The sequence below is a fragment of the Pocillopora damicornis genome, chromosome 14, assembly GCF_964200805.1.
Source record: "Pocillopora damicornis chromosome 14, jaPocDami1.2, whole genome shotgun sequence".
Taxonomy (NCBI): domain Eukaryota; kingdom Metazoa; phylum Cnidaria; class Anthozoa; order Scleractinia; family Pocilloporidae; genus Pocillopora; species Pocillopora damicornis.
The window spans coordinates 18,995,261-19,019,526 of record NC_142683.1 but is presented as its reverse complement, the minus strand read 5'-3'; the positions used below and the strand labels follow the sequence as shown (position 1 = coordinate 19,019,526).

Here is a 24,266-nt window from a genome sequence, read left to right as displayed (position 1 = left end):
TTACAGGATTGAGCTTATGAATATAGTTTTCATTAACTGAGGGAATACCAATGTCATCTGACATGTTATAGATCTCATTAAAATCAGGGTGAAAATCGGCATTACCTTCACCCTGGTCTTGGTGTTCAACACTCTGAGTACCAGATGCTATTGAGTCACAAGTATCTTCTACATTATTTTATTCTTTAATATTTTTTTCAAACTCTTGATGGTATCTCCTGATAACACATCAACTCGCCACTTGACACTATTTTGCGCTTTCACGTAAATATACATGTCGTTACGATGGTATCTTTTGACAAACAGTACCATGGTCGAATTTCTGGTGATGTGTAGCTCTGGTGATGTGACAGTGTTTTCCTTACCAGGGAGCTGGTCGTTAAAAAAGAGTTGTTGATATGCCGGTATCCCTATCTCATCCGCAATTTTCCCCATATTATCATTGATGGCATCACTCAATACTTCCCATCTTCAGAGGCCTAAAAAATGGTTTTTTTTGTCCTATTTATGCAAACTGACTTCAAACATTCTACCTAATGTTTCCAAGAAGAAAGGTTTTCAAATCTTCAAAAACGTAATTTCAAATTAAAATTAATAGATGAGGGTGGTGTAATAATCTCTGAATCCCCTGGGAGCATTTTCGTGTCAACCGCCCATTTTGGGGCTCGTTTTTCATGTTATTTGCATATATTGTTTACATCGTGCAATTGACAAAATTCACACGGGGAAGCTCTTTGTTAATGGAAAAGTCTTTGCTAATGGAAATGTCAAAAGCAGAGGAAAGTCCTTGTTAAAAAGAGAGGGGAAATTCTGAAATCTTCTCCTCATTGATTTGCTTTCAACTTTCCCAAAATCAGTACAAATGTGTCTCTCTAAAAAGCCTATCGTAATTTACATTCCTACATCTTTTACATGCTTAATATTCTGTTGCCTTTCGATAAACGAAATTCTTAAGGAAAAATAGTTCTATTTTTTAACAGCGATATTTCAAGTCCTTCCTAATGCAGGCAAGAGAAACAAGTTAATAAACATTTTGATATTCGTTTGGAGAGCCTCTCGCGTACCGGCCCCTGCTCAGGGTACTTTGTGACAATTGTCTGATGATTTGAATGTTTCCAGTCACGGCAACGTAACTGCAAGAAACTATCCCATGTCGATTAGCCATCTTGGAACTAAATGCAAGCTAAAAAATTTTCAGTGATCAACGGTATCTTCATGACTTCATTTTAAGACTATGAAGTCTAAAAGCCAAGTGAAGAGTCAAACTCTCCCAACATTATAGTCATTCAAACAACGGCCATCTTCTAATTGCTTCCAGTTAAAGATAAGACGTTGCTGATCTGGAGGGATTCTTTCTTTGTCTCGAAATTTTTCCTTTCACCACCTCAATGGGGTCTGCCGGTTTAACTTCTAGAGTGGCCCTCTTTTCAGCCGATGTTCTTACAAAGATTTTCATGCTACTACGAACTCTTAGAATAAAGTAAAGAGTCGCTTCTTTCCAAACATTATAGTCACTCAGACAACGGCCATCTTCCACTTGTTTCCCGTCAAAGATAAGACGTTACTGGTCTGGAGGGATTCCTTCTTTGTCTTGAATTTTTGCTTTCTCCACCTCAATGGTGTCTGCCGGTTCCACTTCCAAAAAAAAGATCATCTTTCCAGAGAATGTTCTTACAAAGATTTGCATGCTACTACGAACTCTTAAAATCAATTGAATACTCGCTTCTTTCTGAACATTGTAGTCACTCAGACAATGGCCATCTTCCAATTGCTTCATATCAAAGATAAGATAATCTTCAAAAGAAAGAAAGATAATCTTCAAATATGGGCTATATACAGCTACAGTAAAAATAAATAAAATCTTAAAACATCAAGAATTTAGTTTATTAAAAATTACAGAACCTTTGCAATAAAAAAAGTTTTTAGCTAAGTCAGTTCTAACCCTTAGCAAGTGTAGTATGTTCCTTTGCCTCGTAATTCGATTGTGGACAGAACTGTTAAAAATAAAATAGTTTTTAAAAAATGTGGACCACGTCCAATCTAGAGGGATTCCTTGAAGTGAAGAGTCGAACCTCTCCCAACATTGTAGTCATTCAAACAACAGCCATCTTCCAATTGCTTCGCGTCAAAGATAAGACGTTGCTGATCTGAAAAGATTCCTTCTTTGTCTTGAATTTTTTGCTTTCACCACCTCAATGGTGTCTGCCGGTCCACTTGCGGAGGGGTCGTCTTTTCAGCCAATGTTCTTACAAAGATTTTCATACTACTACGAACTCTTTAAATCAAGTGAAAACTCGCTTCTTTCTGAACATTGTAGTCACTCAGATAACGACCACCTTCCAATTGCTCCCCGCCAAAAATAAGATGTTGCTGATCTTGAGGAATTCTTCTTTGTCTTGAATTTTTGCTTTCACCACCTCAATGGTGTCTGCCGGTTCCACTTCCACAGTGGTCGTCTTTTTGCCAATGTTTTTAAAAATTGCATGGTACTACGAACTCTTAAACTCAAGTGAAGAGTCGCTTCTTTTGGAACATTGTAGTCACTCAGACAACGGCCATATTGCAAATGCTTCCCGTCAAATATAAGACTGTGCTGATCTGGAGAGATTCCTTCTTTGTCTTGAACTTTTCCTTTCACCACCTCAAGAGTGTCTCCCAGTTCCACCTCTAAAGTGATCATCTTTTCAGTCAATGTTCTTAAAAAGACTTGCGTGCCACTATGAAGTCATTAAAGCAAGTAAAGAGTCAAATCTCTCCTGAACATTGTAGTCACTCAGACAACGGCCATCTTCCAACTGCTTCTCGTGAAAGATAAGTTGTTGCTGATAAGGAGGGATTCCTTCTTTGTCTTGAATTTGTGCTTTCACGACCTCAATGGTGTCTCCGGTTCCACTTCCAGAGTGGTCGTCTTTTCAGCCAATGGCCTAACAAATATTTGCGTGCCACCATGAACTCTTTAAATCAAGTTATGAGTCGCTTTTTCCCGAACATTGTTGTCACTCCTATCAACGGCCATCTTCCAATTGCTTCCCATCAAAGATAACACGTTGCTGCTCTGGAGGGATTCCGTCTTTGTCTTGAATTTTTGCTTTCACCACCTCAATAGTGTCTACCGGTTCCACTTCTAAAGTGATCATCTTCCAGTCAATGTTTTTAGAAAGACTTGTATGCCACTATGAAGGCAGTAAACCAAGTAAAGAGTCGAATCTCTCCCGAACATTGTAGTCACTCAGATAACGGCCATCTTCCAATTTCTTTCCGTCGAAGATAAGATGTTGCTGATCAGGAGGGATTATTTCTTTCTCTTGAATTTTTGCTTTCACCACCACAATGGTGTCTGCCCGTTCCACTTCCAGGGTGGTCGTCTTTTTAGTCAATGGTCTTGGAAAAAATTTGCATGCTACTACGAAGTCTAAAAATCAAGTGAAGAATCGCTTCTTCCGGAACATTGTAGTCACTCAGACAACCGCCATCTTCCAATTGCATCCCGTCAAAGATAAGACATTACTAATCTAGAGGGATTCCTTTCTTGTCTTGAACTTTTGGTTTCACCACCTCAGTGGCGTCTGCCGGTTCCACTCCCACAGTGATCATGTTCCCAGTCAATGTTCTTCCAAAGATTTCCGTGCCACTATGCGGTCTTTAAATAAAGTAAAGAGTCGAATCTCCCTGAACATCGCAGTCACTCAGACAGAGTCCATCTTGTAATTGCTTCCTGTCAAAGATAAGATGTTGCTGATCTGAAGAAGAGGAATAAGGAGAAGACTTTTATTTATTCCGGCCCTTAAAGCCCAGCAAGACGACTTAAGCACTGCTATCAATCGGGGGCCTGATAAAAATAAAAATGATAAGAACTACACAATCATGCTAAAATACTACTACTACAGATAAACCCTAGGAAAGTTTAGTTAATCTTCAAATATGGGCTATATACAGTTATAGTCAAAATAAATAAAATCTTAAAACATTAAAAACTTAGCTTATTAAAAATTACAGAACCTTTATAACAAAAAGGGTTTTTTGCTAAATCAGTTTTAACCCTTGGCAAGTATGTTCATTTGCCTCGTACTTCGATTGTGGACAGAACTGTTAAAAATAAAATAGTTTTTAAAAAATTGTGGACCACGTCTAATCTAGAGGGATTCCATCGTTGTCATGAATCTTGCTTTCACCACCTCAATGGTGTCTGCCGGTTCTTCTTCCAGAGTGGTCATCTTTGCAGCCAATGATCTTACAACGATTTGCATGCCACTATAAAGTCTTAAAACCTAGTGAAGAGTCCAGTCTCTCCCAAAATTGTAGTCACTCAGACAACGGCCATCTTCCAATTGCTTCCCGTCAAAGAAAAGATGTTGTTGATCTGAAGAGATTCCTTCTTTGTTTTGAAGTTTTGTTTTTCCCTTCTTAATGGTGTCCACCGGTTCCAATTCCAAAGTGTTCATCCTCCCAGTCAAAGTTCTTACAAAGATTTGCATGCCACTATGAAGTCATAAAAAACAGATAAATAGTCGAATCTGTCGGAACATTGTAGTCACTCAGACAACGGCCATCTTGCGATCGCTTCCCGTCGAAGAGAGGACGTTGCTGATCTGGAGGGATTCTTTCTGTGTCTTGAATTTTTGGTTTCACCACCTCAATGGTGCGTGCCGCTTTCATTTCCAAAGTGATCATCTTTTCAGTTATTGTTGTTACAAAGATTTCATGCCACTGTGAAGTCTTTAAAACAAGTAAATACTCGAATCTCTCAGAAAATTTTGATCACTCAGACAACGGCCATCTTCCAATTGCTTCCTGTCAAAGATAAGACATTGCTGATCTAGAGCGATTCATTCTTTGCCTTGAGTTTTTGCTTCCTCTACCTGAATGGTGTCTGCGTATTTCACTTGCAAAGTGATCATCCTCCCAACATTGTAGTCATTCATACAACGGCCATCTTCCAACTACTTCCGTCTCTGTCTTGAAGTTTTGCTTTCACCACCTCATGGTGTCTGCTGGTCCCACTTCCAAAGTGGTCATCTCGCCAGTCAATGTTCTTGCAAACATTTGCAAGCCCCTATGAAGTCTTAAAATTAAGGGAAGAGTCGATGTTCTCTCAACATTGTAGTCACTCATACAACCGCTTCTTCCTATTGCTTCCCGTCAAAGAAAAGACGTTGCTGATCAAGAGGGATTCGTTCTTTTTGTTAAATTTTTGCTTTCACCACCTCGATGGTGTCTCCCGCTTCCACCTCCAAAGTGATAATGTTTTCAGTGGAGGGCTTCCTTCTTTGCCTTGAATGTTTGCTTTCAGCATCTCAATAGTTTCTTCTGGTTCCATCTCCAAAGTGGTCATCTCTCCAGTCAATGTTCTTGCAAACATTTGCATACCACTATGAAGTTTTAAACTAAGTGAAGAGTCGAATCTCTCCGAATGTTGTAGTCACTCAGACAACGGCCATCTTCCAATTGCTTCTCGTCAAAGATAAGACGTTGTTGATCTGGAGGGTTGTCTTGAATTTTTCCTTTCTCCACCTCAATTATGTCTGCCTATTCCACTTCCAAAGTGATCATCTTTCCAGTGAATGTTCTTACAAAGATTTGCAGGTGTTAAATCTCTCCCAACATTCTAATCACGCATAAGGCCATCTTCCAATTGCTTCCCGTCGAAGATACAACGTTGCTGATCCGGAGGAATTCTGTCTTTGTCTTGAAGTTTTCTTTTTACATTTTTCATGCTGTCTGCCGCTTCCACTTCTAAAGTGATCATCTTTTTAGTCAATGTTCTTATAAAGATTTGCATGCCACTATAAAGTCTTAAAACTAAGTGAAGGGTCGAATCTCTCCGAATGTTGTGGTCACTCAGACAATGGCCATCTTCCAATTGCTCCTCTTAAAAGATAAGACGTTGCTGATCTGGAGGGTTTCCTTCTTTGTCTTGAATTTTTGCTCGCGCCACCTCAATGGTGTCTGCCGGTTGCGCTTCCAAGTGATCATGTTTCCAGTCAATGTTCTTACGAGGATTTGCATGAAGTCGTAAAACCAAGTGAAGACTTGAATCTTTCCAAACCTTGTAGTCACTCAGACAACGGCTATCTTCCAATTGCTTCCCGTCAAACGTAAGACTTTCCTGATCTGGAGGGATTCCTTCTTTGTCTTGAACTTTTCCTTTCACCACCTTAATGGTGTCTGTCGGTTCCACTTCTGAAGAGGCCACCTTCCAATTGCTTCCCGTCGAAGATAAGTTGTTGCTGATCTGGAGGAATTACTTTTTTGTCCTGAATTTTTGCTTTCACTACCTTAATGGTGTCTGCCGGTTTTACTTCTAGAGTGGTTGTCTTTTCAGCCAACGTTCTGACCAAGATTTGCACGCTACAACAAACTCCTGAAATAAAAATGAAGAGTCGCTTTCTGAACATAGTCACTCAGAGAACAGCCATCTTCCAATTGCTTCCCATCAAAGATAAGACGTTCCTGGTCCGGAGAGATTCCTTCCCTGTCTTGAATTTTTGCTTTCACCACCTCAACGGTGTCTGCCGGTTCAACTTCCAAAGTGATCATGTTCCCAGTCTATGTTCTCTCAAAAGTTTGCATGCCACAAATATTTGCATGCTACTACAAACCCTTTAAATCAAGCGAAGAATCGCTTCTTTTTTAATATTGTAGTCACTCAGACAACGGCCATCTTCCAACCGCTTCCCGTCAAAGATAAGATGGTACTGATCTGGAGATATTCCTTCTTTGTTTTGAAATTTGTCTATCAATTGGGGGCCTGATAAAAATTAAAACGATAAGAACTACGCAATCATGCTAAAACACTACTGCTTCAGGTAAAGCCTGAAAACACAGAAGCAACGTCCTCTCTTCGACGGGAAAAGTTAAGTTAATCTTCAAATACGGGCTATATACAGCTACAGTAAAAATAAATAAAATCTTAAAACATCAAGAATTTAGTTTATTAAAAATTACAGAACCTTTGCAATAAAAAAAAGTTTTTAGCTAAGTCAGTTCTAACCCTTGGCAAGTTTAGTATGTTCTTTTGCCTCGTAATTCGATTGTGGACAGAACTGTTAAAAATAAAATAGTTTTTAAAAAATATGGACCACGTCCAATCTAGAGGGATTCCTTGAAGTGAAGAGTCGAATCTCTCCCAACATTGTAGTCATTCAAACAACGGCCATCTTCCAATTGCTTCGCGTCAAAGATAAGACGTTGCTGATCTGAAGAGATTCCTTCTTTGTCTTGAATTTTTTGCTTTCACCACCTCAATGGTGTCTGCCGGTCCACTTGCAGAGGGGTCGTCTTTTCAGCCAATGTTCTTACAAATATTTGCATGCTACTATGGACTCTTAAAATCAAGTAAAGAGTCGCTTCTTTCGCATACTGTAGTCACTCAGACAACGGCCATATTCCAATTGCTTCCTGTCAAAGATAAGACGTTGTTGATCGGCAGAGATTCCCTCTTTGTTTTGAAGTTTTGTTTTTACATTCTTAATGGTGTCTACCAGTTCCACTTCCAAAGTGATCATCTTTCCAGTCAATTTCTTAAAACGATTTCCATGCCTGTATGAAGTCTAAAAATCAAGTGAAGAGTTGCTTCTTTCTGAACGTTGTAGTCACTCAGAGAACGACCATCTTGATATTGCTTCCCGTCACAGATAATACGTTGCCGATCTGGAGAGATTCCGTCTTTCCTTTGAAGTTTTGTTTTTACATTCTTAATGTTGTCTGCCAGTTCCACTTCCAAAGTGATCATCTTTCCAGTCAATGTTCTTAACGAGATTTCCATGCCACAATAAAGTATTGAAATCAAGTGAAGAGTCGCTTCTTTCTGAACGTTGTAGTCACTCAGAGAATGGCCATCTTGATATTGCTTCCCGTCACAGATAATACGTTGCCGATCTGGAGAGATTCCGTCTTTCCTTTGAAGTTTTGTTTTTACATTCTTAATGTTGTCTGCCAGTTCCACTTCCAAAGTGATCATCTTTCCAGTAAATGTTCTTAACGAGATTTCCATGCCACAATAAAGTTTTGAAATCAAGTGAAGAGTCGCTTCTTTCTGAACGTTGTAGTCACTCAGAGAATGGCCATCTTGATATTGCTTCCCGTCACAGATAAGACGTTGCCCATCTGGAGAGATTCCTTCTTTGTCTTGAATTTTTCCTTTCACCACCTCAATGGTGTCTGCCGGTCTATTTGCATCGTAGTCGTCTTTTCAGCCAATGTTCTTAGAAATATTTGCATGCTACTACGAAGTCTTAAAATCAAGTACAGATTTGCTTCTTCCGGAACATTCTAGTCACTCAGACAACGGCCATCTTCCTATTGCTTCTCGTCAAAGATAAGACGTTGCTGATCTGGAGGGATTCCTTCTTTGTCTTGAACTTTTGGTTTCACCACTGCAATGGTGTCTGCCGGTTACACTTCCAAAATGATCATCTTTCCAGTCAATGTTCTTATAAAGATCTGCGTGCCACTATGAAGTCTTAAAAACAAGCAAATAGTCGCATCTCTTGGAACATTGTACTCACTCAGACAACGGCCATCTTGCAATTACTTCCTGTCAGAGATAACACGTTGTTAATCAGAAGAGATTCCCTCTTTGTTTTGAAGTTTTGTTTTTACATTCTTAATCGTGTCTGCCAATTCCACGTCCAAAGTGATCATCTTTCCGGTGAATGTTCTTAAAAAGATTTGCATGCCACTATGAGGTCTTAAAATCAAGTGAAGGGTTGCTTCTCTCTGAACGTTGTAGTCACTCAGAGAACGGCCATCCTGGTATTGCTTCCCGTAAAAGATACGACGTTGCCGATCTGGAGAGATTCCTCTTTTCTCTTGAATTTCTCCTTTCACCACCTCAATGGTGTCTGCCAGTTCCACTTGCAGAACGGTCGTCTTTTCAGCCAATGTTCTTACAAAGATTTGCATGCTACTACAAACTCTTAAAATCAAGTAAAGAGTCGCTTCTTTCGGAACATTCTAGTCACTCAGACAACGGCCATCTTCCTATTGCTTCCCGTCAAATATAGGACGTTGCTGATCTGGAGGGATTCCTTCTTTGTCTTGAATTTTTGGTTTCACCACCTCAATGGTGTGTGCCGCTTTCACTTCCAAAGTGATCATCTTTCCAGTTAATGTTGTTACAAAGATTTTCATGCCAATATGAAGTCTTTAAAACAAGTAAGTAGTCGAATCTCTCGGAACATTGTAGTCACTCGGACAACGGCCATCTTCCAATTGCTTCCTGTCAAAGATAAGACGTTGCTGATCTAGAGGGATTCCTTCTGTGTCTTGAGTTTTCGCTTTCACCACGTCAATGGTGTGTGCCAGTTCCAAAGTGGTCGTCTTTTCAGCTACTGTTTTTACGAAGAGATGAATGCTACTACAAAGTCTTAAAATGAAGAGAAGAGTCGTTTCTTTCGGAATATTGTAATCACTAAGACAACGGCCATCTTCCACTTGCTTCTCGTCAAAGATAAGACGTTCCTGATCCAGATGGATTCCTTCTTTGTCTTGAACTTTTGCTTTCTCCACCTAAATGGTGTCTGCCGGTTCCACTTCCAAAAATAAGACCATCTTTCCAGAGAATGTTCTTAGAAAGATTTGCATGACACTATAAAGTCTTACAACCAAGTGGAGAGTCGATATCTCTGAACATCATAGTAACCCAGACAATGACCATCTTCCAGTTGTTTTCCGTCAAAGATAAGACGTTGGTGATCTGGAGGGATTCCTTCTTTGCCTTAAATTTCTCCTTTCACCATCTCAATGGTGTCTGCCGGTTTTTCTTCCTGAGTGGTCGTCTTTTCAGCCAATGTTCTTGCAAAGATTTGCATGCTACTACGAACTCTTAAAATCAATTAAAGACTCGCTTCTCTCTGAACTTTGTAGTCACTCAGACAATGGCCATCTTCTAATTGCTTCCTGTCAAAGATAAGACGTTGCTGATCTGGAGGGATTCCTTCTTTGCCTTGAATTTTTGCTTTTACCACCTCAATGGTGTCCGCCTATTCCACTTACAAAGTGATCATTTTTCCAGTGGATGTTCTTACAAATATTTGCATGCCACTACGAGGCCTTAAAATCAAGTGAAGAGTTGAGTCACTCTTCCCATCAAAGATACAACGTTGCTGATGTGGAAGGACTCCTTCTGTGTCTTGAAGTTTTGTTTTTACATTCTTAAAGGCGTCCGCCGGTTCCACTTCCAAAGTGATCAGCTTTCCAGTAAATGTTCTTACAAACATTTGCATGCCACTAGGAAGTCTTAAAACCAAGTGAAGAGTCCAATCTCTTCCAAAATTTTAGTCACTCAGACAACGGCCATGTTCAATTGCTTACCGTCAAGGATACAACGTTGCTGATTAGTAGGGACTCCTTCCTTGTCTTGAATTTTTGCTTTCACCACCTCAATGATGTCTGCCGGTTCCACTTCCAAAGTGGTTGTCTCTTCAGCCAATATTTTTACAAATATTTACATGCTACTACGAAGTCTTAAAAAGTTAAATGAAGAGTCACTTCTTTCGAAACATTGTAGTCACTCAGACAGCGGTTATCTTGCAATTGCTTTTCGTCAAAGATAAGATGTTGTTGATCGGGAGGGCTTCCTTTGTCTTGAATTTTTGCTTTCACCACCTCAATGGTGTCTGCCTGTTCTACTTCCAAAGTGGTTATCTTTCCAGTCAATGTTCTTGCCAACATTTTGAATCTCTCCCAAAATTGCAGTCACTCATATAACGGCTATCTTCCAATTGCTCCCTGTCAAAGATAAGACGTTCCTGATTTAGAGGGATTCCTTCTCTGTCTTGAACTTTTCCTTTCACCACCTCAACGATGTCTGCCGCTTCCACATTCAAAAAAGTGATCATGTTACAGTCAATGTTCTTACAAAGATTTGCATACCACCAGGAAGTCTTAAAACTAAGTGAGGAGATGAATCTCTCCGAACGTTGCAATCACTCAGACAATGGCCACCTTCCAATTGCTTCTCGTCAAAGATGAGACATTGCTGATCTGCAGGGTTTCCCTCTTTGTCTTGAATTTTTGCTTTCACCACCTCAATGGCGTCCGCCCGTTCCAATTCAAAAGTGATCATGTTTCCAGTGAATGTTCTTACAAAGATCTGCTCTTACAAAGATAAGTTGTTGCTGATCTGGAGGGATTCCTTCTTGGTCTTGAATTTGTGCTTTCACGACCTCAATGGTGTCTCCCGGTTCCACTTCCAGAGTAGTCGTCTTTTCAGCCAATGGTCTAACAAATATTTGCGTGCTTCTATGAACTCTTCAAATCTAGTTATGCGTCACTTTTTCTTGAACATTGTAGTCACTCCGACAACGGCCATCTTCCAATTGCTTCCCATCAAAGATAAAACGTTGCTGCTCTGGAGGGATTCCGTCTTTGTCTTGAATTCTTGCTTTCACCACGTCAATAGTGTCTGCTGGTCCTCTTCTAACGTGACCATCTTTCCAGTCAGTGTTTTTACAGGGACTTGTATGCCACTATGAAGTCATTAAACCTAGTAAAGAGTCGAATCTCCCTCGAAAATTGTAGTCACTCAGATAACGGCCATCTTCCAATTTCCTTCCGTCAAAGATAAGACATTGCTGATCAGGAGGGATTCCTTCTTTCTCTTGAATTTTGCTTTTACCACCACAATAGTGTCTGCCCGTTCCACTTCCAGAGTGGTTGTCTTTTCAGTGAATGGTCTTGGAAAAAATTTGCATGCTATTACGAAGTCTAAAAAATCAAGTGAAGAATCGCTTCTTCCGGAACATTGTAGTCACTCAGACAAACGCCATCTTCCAATTACATCCCGTCAAAGATAAGACATTGCTAATCTAGAGGAATTCCTTTCTTGTCTTGAACTTTTGATTTCACTACCTCAATGGTGTCTGCCGGTTCCACTCCCACAGTGATCATGTTCCCAGTCAATGTTCTTTGAAAGATTTTCATGCCACTATGCAGTCTTAAAAAAAAGTAAAGAGTCGAATCTCCCTGAACATTGCAGTCACTCAGACAACGGCCATCTTCCAATTGCTTCCCGTCAAAGATAAGATGTTGCTGATCTGAAGAAGAGGAATAAGGAGAAGACTTTTATTTATTTAGGGTAGTTCATTAAGACGACTTAAGTACTGCTATCAATTGGGGGCCTTATAAAAATGAAAATGATGAGAACTTCACATCCTTGCTAAAATACTACTACTACTACAGGTAAACCTTAGGAAAAGTTAATCTTCGAATATGGGCTATATACAGTTATAGTCAAAATAAATAAAATCTTAAAACATTAAAAACTTAGCTTGTTAAAAATTACAGAACCTTTATAACAAAAAGGGTTTTTTGCTAGGTCAGTTTTAACCCTTGGCAAGTGTAACATGTTCATTTGCCTCGTACTTCGATTGTGGACAGAACTGTTAAAAATAAAATAGTTTTTAAAAAAAATTGTGGACCACGTCCAATATAGATGGATTCCATCGTTGTCATGAATCTTGCTTTCACCACCTCAATGGTGTCTGCCGGTTCTACTTCCAGAGTAGTCATCTTTGCAGCCAATGATCTTACAACGATTTGCATGCCACTAAAAAGTCTTAGAACCTAGTGAAGAGTCCAGTCTCTCCCAGAATTGTAGTCACTTAGAGAACGGCCATCTTCCAATTGCTTACCGTCAAAGATAAGATGTTGTTGACCTGAAGGGATTCCTTCTTTGTTTTGAAGTTTTGTTTTTCCCTTCTTAATGGTGTCCACCGGTTCCACTTCCAAAGTGTTCACCCTCCTATTTAAAGGTCTTACAAAGATTTGAATGCCGCTATGAAGTCTTAAAAACAGGTAAATAGTCGAATCTGTTGGAACATTGTAGTCACTCACACAATGGCCATCTTGCAATTGCTTCCCGTCAAAGATAGGACATTCCTGATCTGGAGAGATTCCTTCTTTGTCTTGAATTTTTGGTTTCACCACCTCAATGGTGCGTGCTGCTTTCACTTCCAAAGTGATCATCTTTTCAGTTAATGTTGTTACAAAGATTTCATGCCACTATGAAGTCTTTAAAACAAGTAAATAGTCGAATCTCAGAAAATTTTTTGTCAAAGATAAGACGTAGCTGATCTAGAGCGATTCCTTCTTTGTCTTGAGTTATTGCTTTCACCATGTCAATGGTGTGTACCAGTTCCACTTCCAAAGTGGTCGTCTTTTCAGCAAATGTCTTTACGAAGAGATGTATGCTGCTACAAAGTCTTAAAATGAAGAGAAGAGTCGTTTCTTTCGGAACATTGTAGTCACTGAGAAAACGGCCATCCTCCACTTGCTTCCCGTCAAAGATAGAATGTTGCTGATCTAGAAGGATTCCTTCTTTGCCTTTAATTTTTGCTTTCCCCACCTGAATGGTGTCTGCCTATTCCACTTCCAAAGTGATCATCCTTCCAGTGAATGTTCTTACAAAGATTTGCATGCCACTATGACGTCTTAAAATCAAGTGGGGAGTTGGATCTCTCCCAACATTGTAGTCATTCATACAAAGGCCACCTTCCAACAGCTTCCCGTCGAAGAGACAACGTCGCTGACAACGGCTTCTTCCTATTGCTTCCCGTCAAAGATAAGACGTTACTGATCTAGGGGATTCCTTCTTTCTGTTGAATTTTTGCTTTTACCACCTCAATGGTGTCTCCCGCTTCCACTTCCAAAGTGATCATGTTTCCAGCGGAGGGCTTCCTTCTTTGCCTTGAATGTTTGCTTCCACCACCTCAATGGTGTCTGCCGAACCTTGTAGTCACTCAGACAACGGCTATCTTCCAACCGCTTCCCGTCAAACATAGGACTTTCCTGATCTGGAGGGATTCCTTCTTTGTCTTCAACTTTTGCTTTCACCACCTTAATGGTGTCTGTTGGTTCCACTTCTGAAGAGGCAATCTTCCAATTGCTTCCCGTCAAAGATAAGTTGTTGCTGATCTGGAGGAATTACTTCTTTGTCCTGAATTTTTGCTTTCACCACCTTACTGGTGTCTGCCGGTTTTACCTCCAGAGTGGTTGTCTTTTCAGCCAATGTTCTTACCAGGATTTGCATGTCTCTACGAAGTCTTAATTAAAAAGTGAAGTGAATCAATTGAAGAGTGGAATCTCTCCCAACATTGTAGTCACTCATACAACGGCCATCTTTCAATTGCTTCCCGTTAAAGATAAGACGTTGTTGATCAGGAGGGATTCCTTCTTTTTCTTGAATTTTTGCTTTCCCCACCTTATGGTGTCTGCCGGTTCCACCCGCAGAGTGGTCGTCTTTTCAGGCACTGTTCTTACAAATATTTGCATGCTATTACGAACTCTTTAAATCAAGTGAAGCGTTGCTTCTTTCGGAACATTGTAGACACTCAGACAACGGCCTTCCCGTCAAAGATAAGACGTTCCTGATCCGGAGAGATTCCTTCCTTGTCTTGAATTTTTGCTTTCACCACCTCAATGGTGTCTGCTGGTTCAACTTCCAAAGTGATCATGTTCCCAGTCAATGTTCTCTCAAAAATTTACATGCAACTATGAAATTTTAAAACAAAGTAGAGTCGAATCTCTTAGAACATTGCAGTTACTCAGATAACGGCCATCTTCTAATTGCTTCCCGTCAAAGATAAGACGTTGCTGATCTGAAGAAGATGAATAAGAAGAAGACTTTTACTTATTCAGGGTAGCTCATTCAGATGACTTAAGCACTGCTATCAATTGGGGGCCTTATAGTAATAAGAATTACACAATCATGCTAAAATACCACTACTACAGATAAACCCTAGAAACGTTATTATTCTTAAAACATGGGCTATATACAGTTACAGTAAAAATAAATAAAATCTTAAACCATTTAGAATTTAGCTTCGTAAAAATTACAGAACCTTCATAATTAAAAGAGCTTTCAGCTAAGTCAGTTCTAGTCCTTGGCAAGTGTAACATATTCATTTGCCTCGTAATTTGATTGTGGACAGAACTGTTAAAAATAAAATAGTTTTTTAAAAATTGTTTGCCGGTGGCTTCTTGCAGAAAATTGTAGTTACTCAGAGAACGGCCATCTTCCACTTGCTTCCCGTCAAAGATAAGATGTTGATGATCTGGAGGGATTCCTTCTTTGCCTTGAATGTTTCTTTTCTCCATCTCAATGGTTTCCGCCTATTCCACTTCCGAAGTGATCATTTTTCCAGTGAATGTTCTTACAAAGATTTGCATCCCACTAAGCAGTCTTAAAATCAAGTGAAGAGTTGAATCTCTCCCAAAATTGAAGTCACTCATACAACGGCCATCTTCCTATTGTTTCCCGTCAAAGATATAGCGTTGCTGATCTAGAGGGACTCTTTCTTGATCTTTAAGTTTTGTTTTTACATTCTTCATGGTGCCTGGCGGTTCCACTTCCAAAGTGATCATCTTTCCAGTCAATGTTCTTACAAACATTTGCACGCCACTAGGAAGTCTTAAAACCAAATGAAGAGTCCAATCTCTTCCAACATTGTAGTAACTCAAACAACGGCCATGTCCAATTGCTTACCGTCAAAGATAGAACGTTGCTGAGCAGGAGGGATTCCTTCTTTGTCTTGAGTTTTTGCTTTCACCACCTCAATGGTGTCTGCCGGTTCCAATTCCAAAATGGTCGTATTTTCAGTCAATATTTTTACAAATATTTGCATGCTACTACGAGGTCTTAAAATCAAATGAAGAGTTGCTTCTTTTGGAACATTGTAGTCACCCCGACAGCGGCCATCTTGCAATTGCTTCTCGTCAAAGATAAGATGTTGCTGATCTGGAGGGATTTCTTCTTTGTTTTGAATTCTTGCTTTCACCACCTCAATGGTATCTGCCGGTTTCACTTCCAAAGTCTTTCCAGTCAATGTTCTTACAAACATTTGCAAGCCACTATGAAGTCTTAAAATTAAGTGAAGAGTGGAATCTCCCAACATTGTAGTCACTCATACAACGGCTATCTTGCAATTGTTTCCCGTCAAAGATAAGACGTTGCTAAAGATAAAGATTTGCATGCTACTATGAAGTCGTAAAACCAAGTGAAGAGTCGAATCTTTCGGACAATCTAGTCGCTGATTCAACGGCTCTCTTCCGATTGCTTCCGGTCAAAGATAAGATGTTCCCGATCTAAAGGGATACTTTCTCTGTCTTTAACTTTTCCTTTCGCCACCTCAACGGTGTCTGCCGCTTCCACTACCAAAAAAGGTGATAATCTTTCCAGTGAATGTTCTTACAAAGATTTGCATGCCACTATGAAGTCTTAAAGCCAAATGAAGAGTCGAATTTCTTCCAAGTGTTTCTCGTTAAAGATGAGACGTAGCTGATATGAAGGGTTTCCCTCTTTGTCTTGAAGTTTTGCTTGCACAACCTCAATGGTGTCTGCCCGTTTCACTTCCAAACTGATCATGTTTCCAGTCAATGTTCTTCCAAAGTTTTGGATGCCACTATGAAGTCGTAAAACCTTGTGAAGAGTCGAATCTTTCCGAACATTGTTGTCACTCAGACAACGGCCATCTTTCAATTGCTTCTTTTCAAAGACAAGACGTTCCTGATCTGGAGGGATTCCTTTTCTGTCTTGGACTTTTCCTTTCACCACCTCATGTTGTCTGCCGGTTTCACTTTAAAAAAATTGATCATGTTTCCAGTGAATGTTCTTACAAAAATTTGCATGCCACTATGAAATCTTAAAACCAAATGAAGATTCGAATTTCTCAGAAGGTTGTAGTAACTCAGACAACGGCCATCTTCCAATTGCTTCTCCTCAAAGATAAGACGTTCCTGATCTGGAGGGATTCCGTCTTAAAATTATAATGATAAGAACTACACAATCATGCTAAAATACTACTACTTTAGGTAAACCCTAGGAAAAGTTAAGTTAATCATCAAATATGGGCTATTTACATCTACAGTACAAATCAATAAAATCTTAAAACATTAAAAATTTAGCTTATGAAAAATTACAGAACCTTTAGAATAAAAAGGGTTTTAGCTAAGTCCGTTTTAACCCTTGGCAAGTGTAACATGTTCCTTTGCCTCGTAATTCGATTGTGGACAAAACTGTTAAAAATAAATTACTTTTTAAAAAATTTTTGACCACATCCAATCTAGAGGGATTACATTTTTGCCTTGAATTCTGCTTTCACCACCTCAATGGTTTCTGCCGGTTCTACTTCAAGAGTGGTCGTCTTTGCAGCCAATATTCTTACAAAGAACATTGTAGTCACTCAGAGAACGGCCATCTTCCAATTGCTTCCTGTCAGAGCTTAGACGTTGCTGATCTGGAGGGATTCCTTCTTTGTCTTTGATTTTTGCTTTCACCACTTCCATGGTGTCTGCCGGCTCCACTTCCAAAGTTATCATCTTTTCAGTTAATTTTCTTAAAAGGATTTGGATGCCAATATGAAGTCTTAAAAACAAGTAAGAAGGCGAATCCCTCCGAACATCGTAGTCACTCAGACAACGGCCATCTTCCAATTGCTTCCTGTCAACGATAAGACATGGCTGATCTAGAGAGATTCTTTCTTTATCTTGAATTTTTGCTTTCACCACCTCAATGGTGTCTGCCGATTCCACTTCCAAAGTGATTATGTTCCAAGTCAATGTTCTTTCAAAAGTTTGCATGCCACTATGAAGTCTTAAAAACAAGTAGAGTCGAATCTCTCGAAACACTGTAGTCACTCAGACAACAGCCATCTTGCAATTGCTTCCCGTCAAAGAGTAGAGGTTGCTATCTAGAGGGATTCCTTCTTTGTCTTGAGATTTTTCTTTCACCACCTCAATGGTGTCTACCGGTTCCAATTCCAAAGTGGTCGTCTTTTCAGTCGATATCTTTACAAAGATTTGCATGCTACCATGAAGTTTTAAAATAAAATGAAGAGTCGCTTCTTTCGGAATATTGTAGCCACTCAGACAGCGGCCATCTTCTAATTGCTTCCCGTCAAAGACAAGTTGTTGCTGATCTGGAGGGATTCCTTCTTTGTCCTGAATTTTTGCTTTCTCAACCTCAATGGGGTCTGTCTATTCCAGTTCCAAAGTTATCATCTTTGCAGTCAATGTTCTTACCAGGATTTTCATGTCTCTACGAAGTCTTAATTAAAAAGTGAAGTGAATTAATTGAAGAGTGGAATCTCTCCCAACATTGTAGTCACTCATACAACGGCCATCTTTCAATTGCTTCCCGTTAAAGATAAGACGTTGTTGATTAGGAGGGATTCCTTCTTTGTCTTGAATTTTTTCTTTCTCTACCTCAATGGTGTCTGCCGGTTCCACTTCCAAAGTGGTCGTCTTTTCAGCCAATATTTTTACAAAGACTTCCATGCTACTACGAAGTCTTAAAGTCAAGTGAAGAGTCTTTTCTTTTGGAATATTGTAGTTCCTTAGACAACGGCCATCCTGCAATTGCTTCATAGATGAGACGTTACTGATCTGGAGGAATTCTTCTTTGTCTTGAACTTTTGCTTTCACCGCCTCAATGGTGTCTGCTGGTTCTACTTCAAAAGTGATCATCTTTCTAGTCAATGTTCTTACAAAGATTTGCATGCTACTATGAAGTCTGAAAAGCAAGTGAAGAGTCGAATCTATCCGAACATTGTAGTCACTCAGACAACGGCCATCTTCCAACTGCTTCCTGTCAAAGATAAGACGTTGCTGATCTTGAGGGATTCCTTCTTTGCCTTGAATTGTTGCTTTCACTACCTCAATGATGTCTGCCGGTTCCACTTCCAAACTGGACGTCTTTTCAGCCGATGTTTTTTTCATACTTATATTTGCATACTACTACGAAGTCTTAAAATCAAGCGAAGTGTCGCTTCTTTTTTAATATTGTAGTCAATCAGTTGATGGCCATCTTGCAATTGCTTCCCGTTAAAGATAAGAAGTTGCTGATCTGGAGAGATTCCTTCGTTGTCTTGAACTTTTGCTTTCACCACCTCAATGGTGTTGGCCGGTTTTACATCCAAAGTGGTCATTTTTCCAGTCAGTGTTCTTACAAAGCTTTGTATGCCAATATGAAGTCTTAATACCAGGTGAAGAGTCTAATCTATCGGAACATTGTAGTCACTCAGTCAACGGCCATCTTCCAATTTCTTCCCGTCAAAGAGAAGACGTTGCTGATCCGGTGGGATTCCTTCTTTGTCTTGAATTTTTGTTTTCACATTCACAATAGTGTCTGCCGGTTCCACTTCCAAAGTGATCATCTTTCCAGTCAATGTTTTTACAAAGATTTGCGTGCCTCCACGAAGTATGATAATCAAGTGAAGAGTAGATTTATTCGAAACATTATAGCCACTCAGAAAACAGCCATCTTCCTTTTTCTGCCCGTCGAAGATAAGATGTTGCTCATCTGGAAGGATCCCCTCTTTGTGTTGAATTTTCTTTTTTACTTTCTCTGTAGGGTCTGACTCGAGATTCAACCTCAAAGTAATTGTCTTTTTAGATTTGTCCGCCACCTCGAAGATTTAGGCGTCGTGGTGGCCTTGAGAACGTTTAAGGGGGAAGATTTCTCTTCAGTTCCCCAGAGAAAACATGGCTATTGGCTGGGACTCCTTCAACTTTTTGAGGTCAACTCTCCGGTGAGCCAATTGAACCTATCTTCCATTGTTCCTACTGCTATATCGTGAATCTTTTCACAGGATATCGATTCTTGGCCGACTGCGTTACTTACTTGTCATACCAAGTGGACCTTGATCTGAAAGCATGTATAAAGAAAATACATTGGCTCCGTTTAAGATTATCCATCACAAATATATTTAAGCTGTCTTTGTAAAGCATTTTTCGATCATTTTAGTTACTCCCAGTACGAATCTGCCAATCAGTATGAGTGAAGGGTAACCAAATTGAGTGCTCGGGTTACATATATCGCTCTTTACAGAGATCTATAGAGAACAATTCTGCAAATTGATGACCATACATTTCTCAGTCAGCTATTCAAAAGAAATTTGTTAATTCTGTTAAACTATGGACTTGACAATATATTTACTACTGGGCTGGCCCAGGATAAAGGAGTTGGATCAGTTTCCTAAAAATGTTAAAAGGTCGTCTCTGCGTCGCCTCCCTCCGTCCTCGATCCCCATCTCTCGACTAGATAGAGAGAGCAGAAGTATTAGAGGTGATCATTGAATCTCTTGAATGATACCTGGCTGAATTTGATGAAACAACAAATTTGAAAACATGCCTGAGGGGGCATAAAAAAACATAACATGCAAACCTCTGCTTATGTGTTTTAAAGCATTGACGAAGACAATGCCCTATTTATTCGGTTAAAGACAGCTGTCCAAAACACTTTGTATGTGCTCACCTGAACTCTGCAGAAAAAAAACTTTCGTGAGACAATGTACTCCTCCCTCTGAATAGCTATTGTCAGTTTCAGCTCAGTCAAGTCCTTCAGAACGTCCTTTTTCACAAGATATTTCTGAGCCGTGACATTCAAGTGACCTATGCAATGGTCATACCACAGGGTATCCAGCATCTCTAATGAACTACATAGTGCTGTCAATATCAAACATCCTGATTGAGTATCCAGGACCAGACCTTTGCGCACATCTGTTAAAAAAACCGTAGAAAATCATTTAATTCCTCAGGTTTGGTTGTGTCAATTTTCTGAAAGTACTTGTGCGCGATGAAATTTCATAACTCCTTGTGCGTTGGGTACAATATCGCTTCCAACACCTGCTTCTTCAACGCTTTCTCTTCTTCCCGCGAGTGGTAGACCGGTAGATGTTACAGGTTCCACTGCCTTACGCTTAACTCCTGTAACTACCATCTCGTGGCTCCCTGCCTGGGTATCTTGTGTACCTTCAGGCGTTTCTTCTGACGTTCCAGTAACTACCAGCTCGTCGCCACAAGCTTGGGTACCCTGAATGGCTATAACCACTGTCTCTGATGTCTCAAGTCGCGGCTGAGGGTCTGAGATGGTCTCACAATCAATCTGCATTCGAATTTTAGCTGTAAAAGGAAAGAGTGTTATTAACTGCAGTGACTAGCCATTTGTAACAGAGGCAGAACGGACAATTACCACAAGTAGTCGTCCGGCTATAGTCAAGTAACGATAAGTAATTGATATTTCTCCGCTTCAAAAACATACGAAGCCATTTCTGTCAAAATACGTGCACAATGTGCACCATACAGGTAGCCCTGATACGTTGCGTAAGTGCCTATTTTAAAAGAAAATACTTTACTAGTAGAAAAATCAACAAGCTGACCTCCAGCTAAGGAATTGGGTTTGAGTTTTAACACTCAGTTTTAATCGATCCTTGATGTCTTGGGATTCATTTCGAAACTCTTGCCTCAGGCGCTGTACTTGTTGAGCTGTAGAGTCTACTTTTCCTCCGAGCTCATCTTTAACATCTTGGGCTTCTTCTCAAATCTCTTGTCTTAAGTATTGAACTTCTTCATCCAAATGCTTCATTGAAGATTCTATCTTTTCCAGGTATTCCTTTACTTCTGTATCATTCTGGTACCAGCGTTGCAATTCCTGCTCATGTCTCTTGTCTTCCTCTATGAGGGGATCTTTTAAAAATGTATCAATAGCATTCTTCCATTCTTTTGCCTTTGCAGGGCTGATTTGACCCGCAACTCTCGCCAGAGCCTCGCTGATTTCTTTTCAAAGAACTGAAAACTCGTCATCTGAGATTTCCATGTTCTCGTTAACTTGACCACATATCGAATTGCGGTAATAATTGATTCTAGCTAAATCTGATTCTAAACTGTTATCTGTGCACGCCGGTAGCGCATCCCAGCCCGTGACAGGAGGGGCAAGGCCGCATATTGTCCTCAGCAACCGGAAAAGGAGAGTTATATCAAAGTCTATTGACTTTCCGCACATCCCTGGGGAAGGGCACAGCTTTGCTGCCTTAAGTAGCTTCTTCGTGGCTGGATTCTGAAGTGTTGTGGAAAGATCACTTTGTGGACATTTGATGTCAAAAGCCTCCCTTAATAGCACAGTACCTCCACTTATCAAAAGCCGAGCCAGACGCTGATAACTATCTCTCCCTTTCGAAGAACGAAGCGCCTCATCTGGGTTCAGAGCAGCAGCCATTTTTGAAAAAGGCAAAACTGAGGCAGGATCAACTAACGGACCTTCCTTACCTCATGACTTTAGCCTAAACTGTGAAATAGATCAACGGAGTGAGCAGTTAATCTCACAAAAGACAGATATGGCTGATATAAAACGTCCCTGCTTAAATAGGATTGATGGATGCTTTTAGAGGGTAGTATCAAAACGGATTGCTGCCAATAATACTTAGACATTTAATTCCACGTGATGTGGGTATGATTTTGCCGGCAAGGAATTGGTGTTCAACAACTTAGATGTGTTTTTCTTAAGCCTTTATAAGAAAAAGAATTGTACAAAAATACCTGAAATACTCTGATCTTAGCCCCTTTTGCAAAACGACATAAAAAGGGGGTCGAACGAGTGCCTTGAAATCTCAAGACCTGCATCCTTATTTAAATCACATTTAATGATTGTTCACGCAAAAAGTTTATAATCCTTTTACTTTTCAAGCTTTTCAGTTAATGACAGCGCCTAGGAAACTTAAATACGCAAATGACTGAGAAGCTTGCTTTCCATTTACTTTTTATCAATTTTTTTTTATAACATAAATAAATAAAAGATTGGGAAGTTCAGCACTAATGCAACTATGTAGGTTCTCAGTTTCACCTGGTTATCAAAAGGTTCTATTTAAGGAGGTGAATACATTATTCAGCTACAAGAGACTTGAAATACGTTTGCTCAAGGATCGCTAGAATGTGTAGTACATTGCGTGACACGAGAAAGGAAACACTCAGCAGTCACGACATGGTTGAAAGCCACCCACTTCGTTTACACCCTTTGATTTACAGAAGTAGATACACAAATTTCATATCATCATTCTCTCCCGTGGTAACTATGTATGATGCATCACTTATCAAAAACAAAAAGTTTTTTATATTTGCTAAAGCGGGGCAATGATAATAAGATAACGACACGCTGGCCGCTCTGATCATACTCTGTTGAGGAATTAATTGATCGACTTCAACCTAACGTTTTAACCGAAAAGGAACCGTACGAGACTCAAAATACTAGTAATATTCTGACTGAGCTGGTTTGCCAGTCAGTCATCCCTCAAGTATCGCAAACGACATTTCTTAGAGATTCGAAACTAATGAAAATCTCTCAGATTTCCATCTGGGAGCTGGTTCACACATGTCACTCACTTAAATTGCGCTCATTCTATAGATTTCTCATTCACAAAAGCTCTGACTTCAACAGATCTTCAGTAAACCTTTAAATGCAGAGAAATTTTCATATCAAGTGTCTTACCTTTAGAGTGTTTTCCTTCGAACTACATCGAACTACGTTGAACTACGGTGATTCAGTGATTCTTTAGCGTCGGCATTCTCGACCCGTGAAAAGCGGAAGCGAATGTTGTATCGTTAAAGGTTTATTTCTGGTTTTCGACCACGGAAGATCACGAGAATTATTCCAGAGACATTCTTGTACAAGCCACTGACAATAAAGCGAATTGAATCAATTAAAACAGGATATGGTCATGATCTTGTGAAATAAGGAAACTATGACTGAAGAAGGCGCCCACTTGAATGGAAATAGTATTAAACTGTTAGCAGATATTCTCGTAAACAGGAGTTTCACTATTTTCTCACCCACCCTTCCCTTTTTTTAGATGGGTATGAAAATGGGATTTCTGAGGAATTCAATTTTGATGGTCCGACTGGTCAACTGGCATTTTACAGCGGTATTTTAAACGTTGGCAAAATCGGAAAGTTCATGAACGTTTTAAACTGTCCTTAGAGAGCCTATCACAAACCGGCCCTGGCTCGAAGTAACTTATAATGTTATTCAGATAGTTCGAATGTTTACAGTAACATTACAATCTCGATCCCAGGGTCATTGAATGATGACATTATTTGGCAACTATACCACTGACAAGGAGTCAAAATGACCCTGGGCTCAAGATTGGTAACATTTGCTTATTATCGACACCTGCAGGCTCAGAAATTGTCCATGATCAACGGTGTAGAAGTAAGCAGATTCAGTCGAACGTTGTCTTATTCTTTTTTAGAGTAGTCAAATCTCAGGGTTAATCTAGTCAGCTTACAATGCACTTCTTGCGAGTTTCGTGCTTGGTTATCATGGACAGTGTTGATCCATTTTCTATACCGTAATCTCCAAGGGTGTAGTCACCTTCCAGTTCATAGTCCCCAAAGATAATCAGTTGCTCGTTGGCCAGAATTTCTGTTTGATTATTTAATCTTACTTTCAAATTCTTGATGGTGTCCCCTGCTAACACATGAACTCGCCAAATGAA

General features: G+C 39.8%; 2 protein-coding genes and 7 pseudogenes across 2 annotated transcripts; all 9 read right to left on the bottom strand.

The window, feature by feature from the left end:
• Positions 1 to 1,260: 1,260 nt before the first annotated feature.
• On the bottom strand, positions 1,261 to 2,956 carry LOC149034856 (polyubiquitin-like; annotated as a pseudogene).
• LOC149034855 (polyubiquitin-C-like) lies at positions 2,957 to 4,695 on the bottom strand (annotated as a pseudogene).
• Positions 4,696 to 4,971: 276 nt separating this feature from the next.
• Positions 4,972 to 6,395, bottom strand: LOC149034854 (polyubiquitin-like; annotated as a pseudogene).
• Positions 6,396 to 7,174: 779 nt separating this feature from the next.
• LOC149034853 (uncharacterized) lies at positions 7,175 to 8,220 on the bottom strand (annotated as a pseudogene).
• Positions 8,221 to 8,556: 336 nt separating this feature from the next.
• LOC149034852 (polyubiquitin-like) lies at positions 8,557 to 8,904 on the bottom strand. Its single transcript, XM_089194921.1, has one exon. The coding sequence runs from the start codon at positions 8,902 to 8,904 to the stop codon at positions 8,557 to 8,559; it is 348 nt and encodes a 115-aa protein (XP_089051047.1).
• Positions 8,905 to 9,147: 243 nt separating this feature from the next.
• On the bottom strand, positions 9,148 to 10,226 carry LOC149034851 (polyubiquitin-B-like). The gene is made up of 2 exons (XM_089194920.1): positions 10,029 to 10,226; positions 9,148 to 9,510 (listed from the first exon to the last, which is right to left on the bottom strand). Exons 1-2 carry the CDS (start codon positions 10,224 to 10,226, stop codon positions 9,148 to 9,150), a joined length of 561 nt encoding a protein of 186 aa, XP_089051046.1.
• A 51-nt stretch (positions 10,227 to 10,277) lies between these two features.
• Positions 10,278 to 16,629, bottom strand: LOC149034850 (uncharacterized; annotated as a pseudogene).
• Positions 16,630 to 17,130: 501 nt separating this feature from the next.
• On the bottom strand, positions 17,131 to 18,746 carry LOC149034849 (polyubiquitin-C-like; annotated as a pseudogene).
• Positions 18,747 to 19,022: 276 nt separating this feature from the next.
• LOC149034848 (uncharacterized) lies at positions 19,023 to 21,994 on the bottom strand (annotated as a pseudogene).
• Positions 21,995 to 24,266: the final 2,272 nt, after the last annotated feature.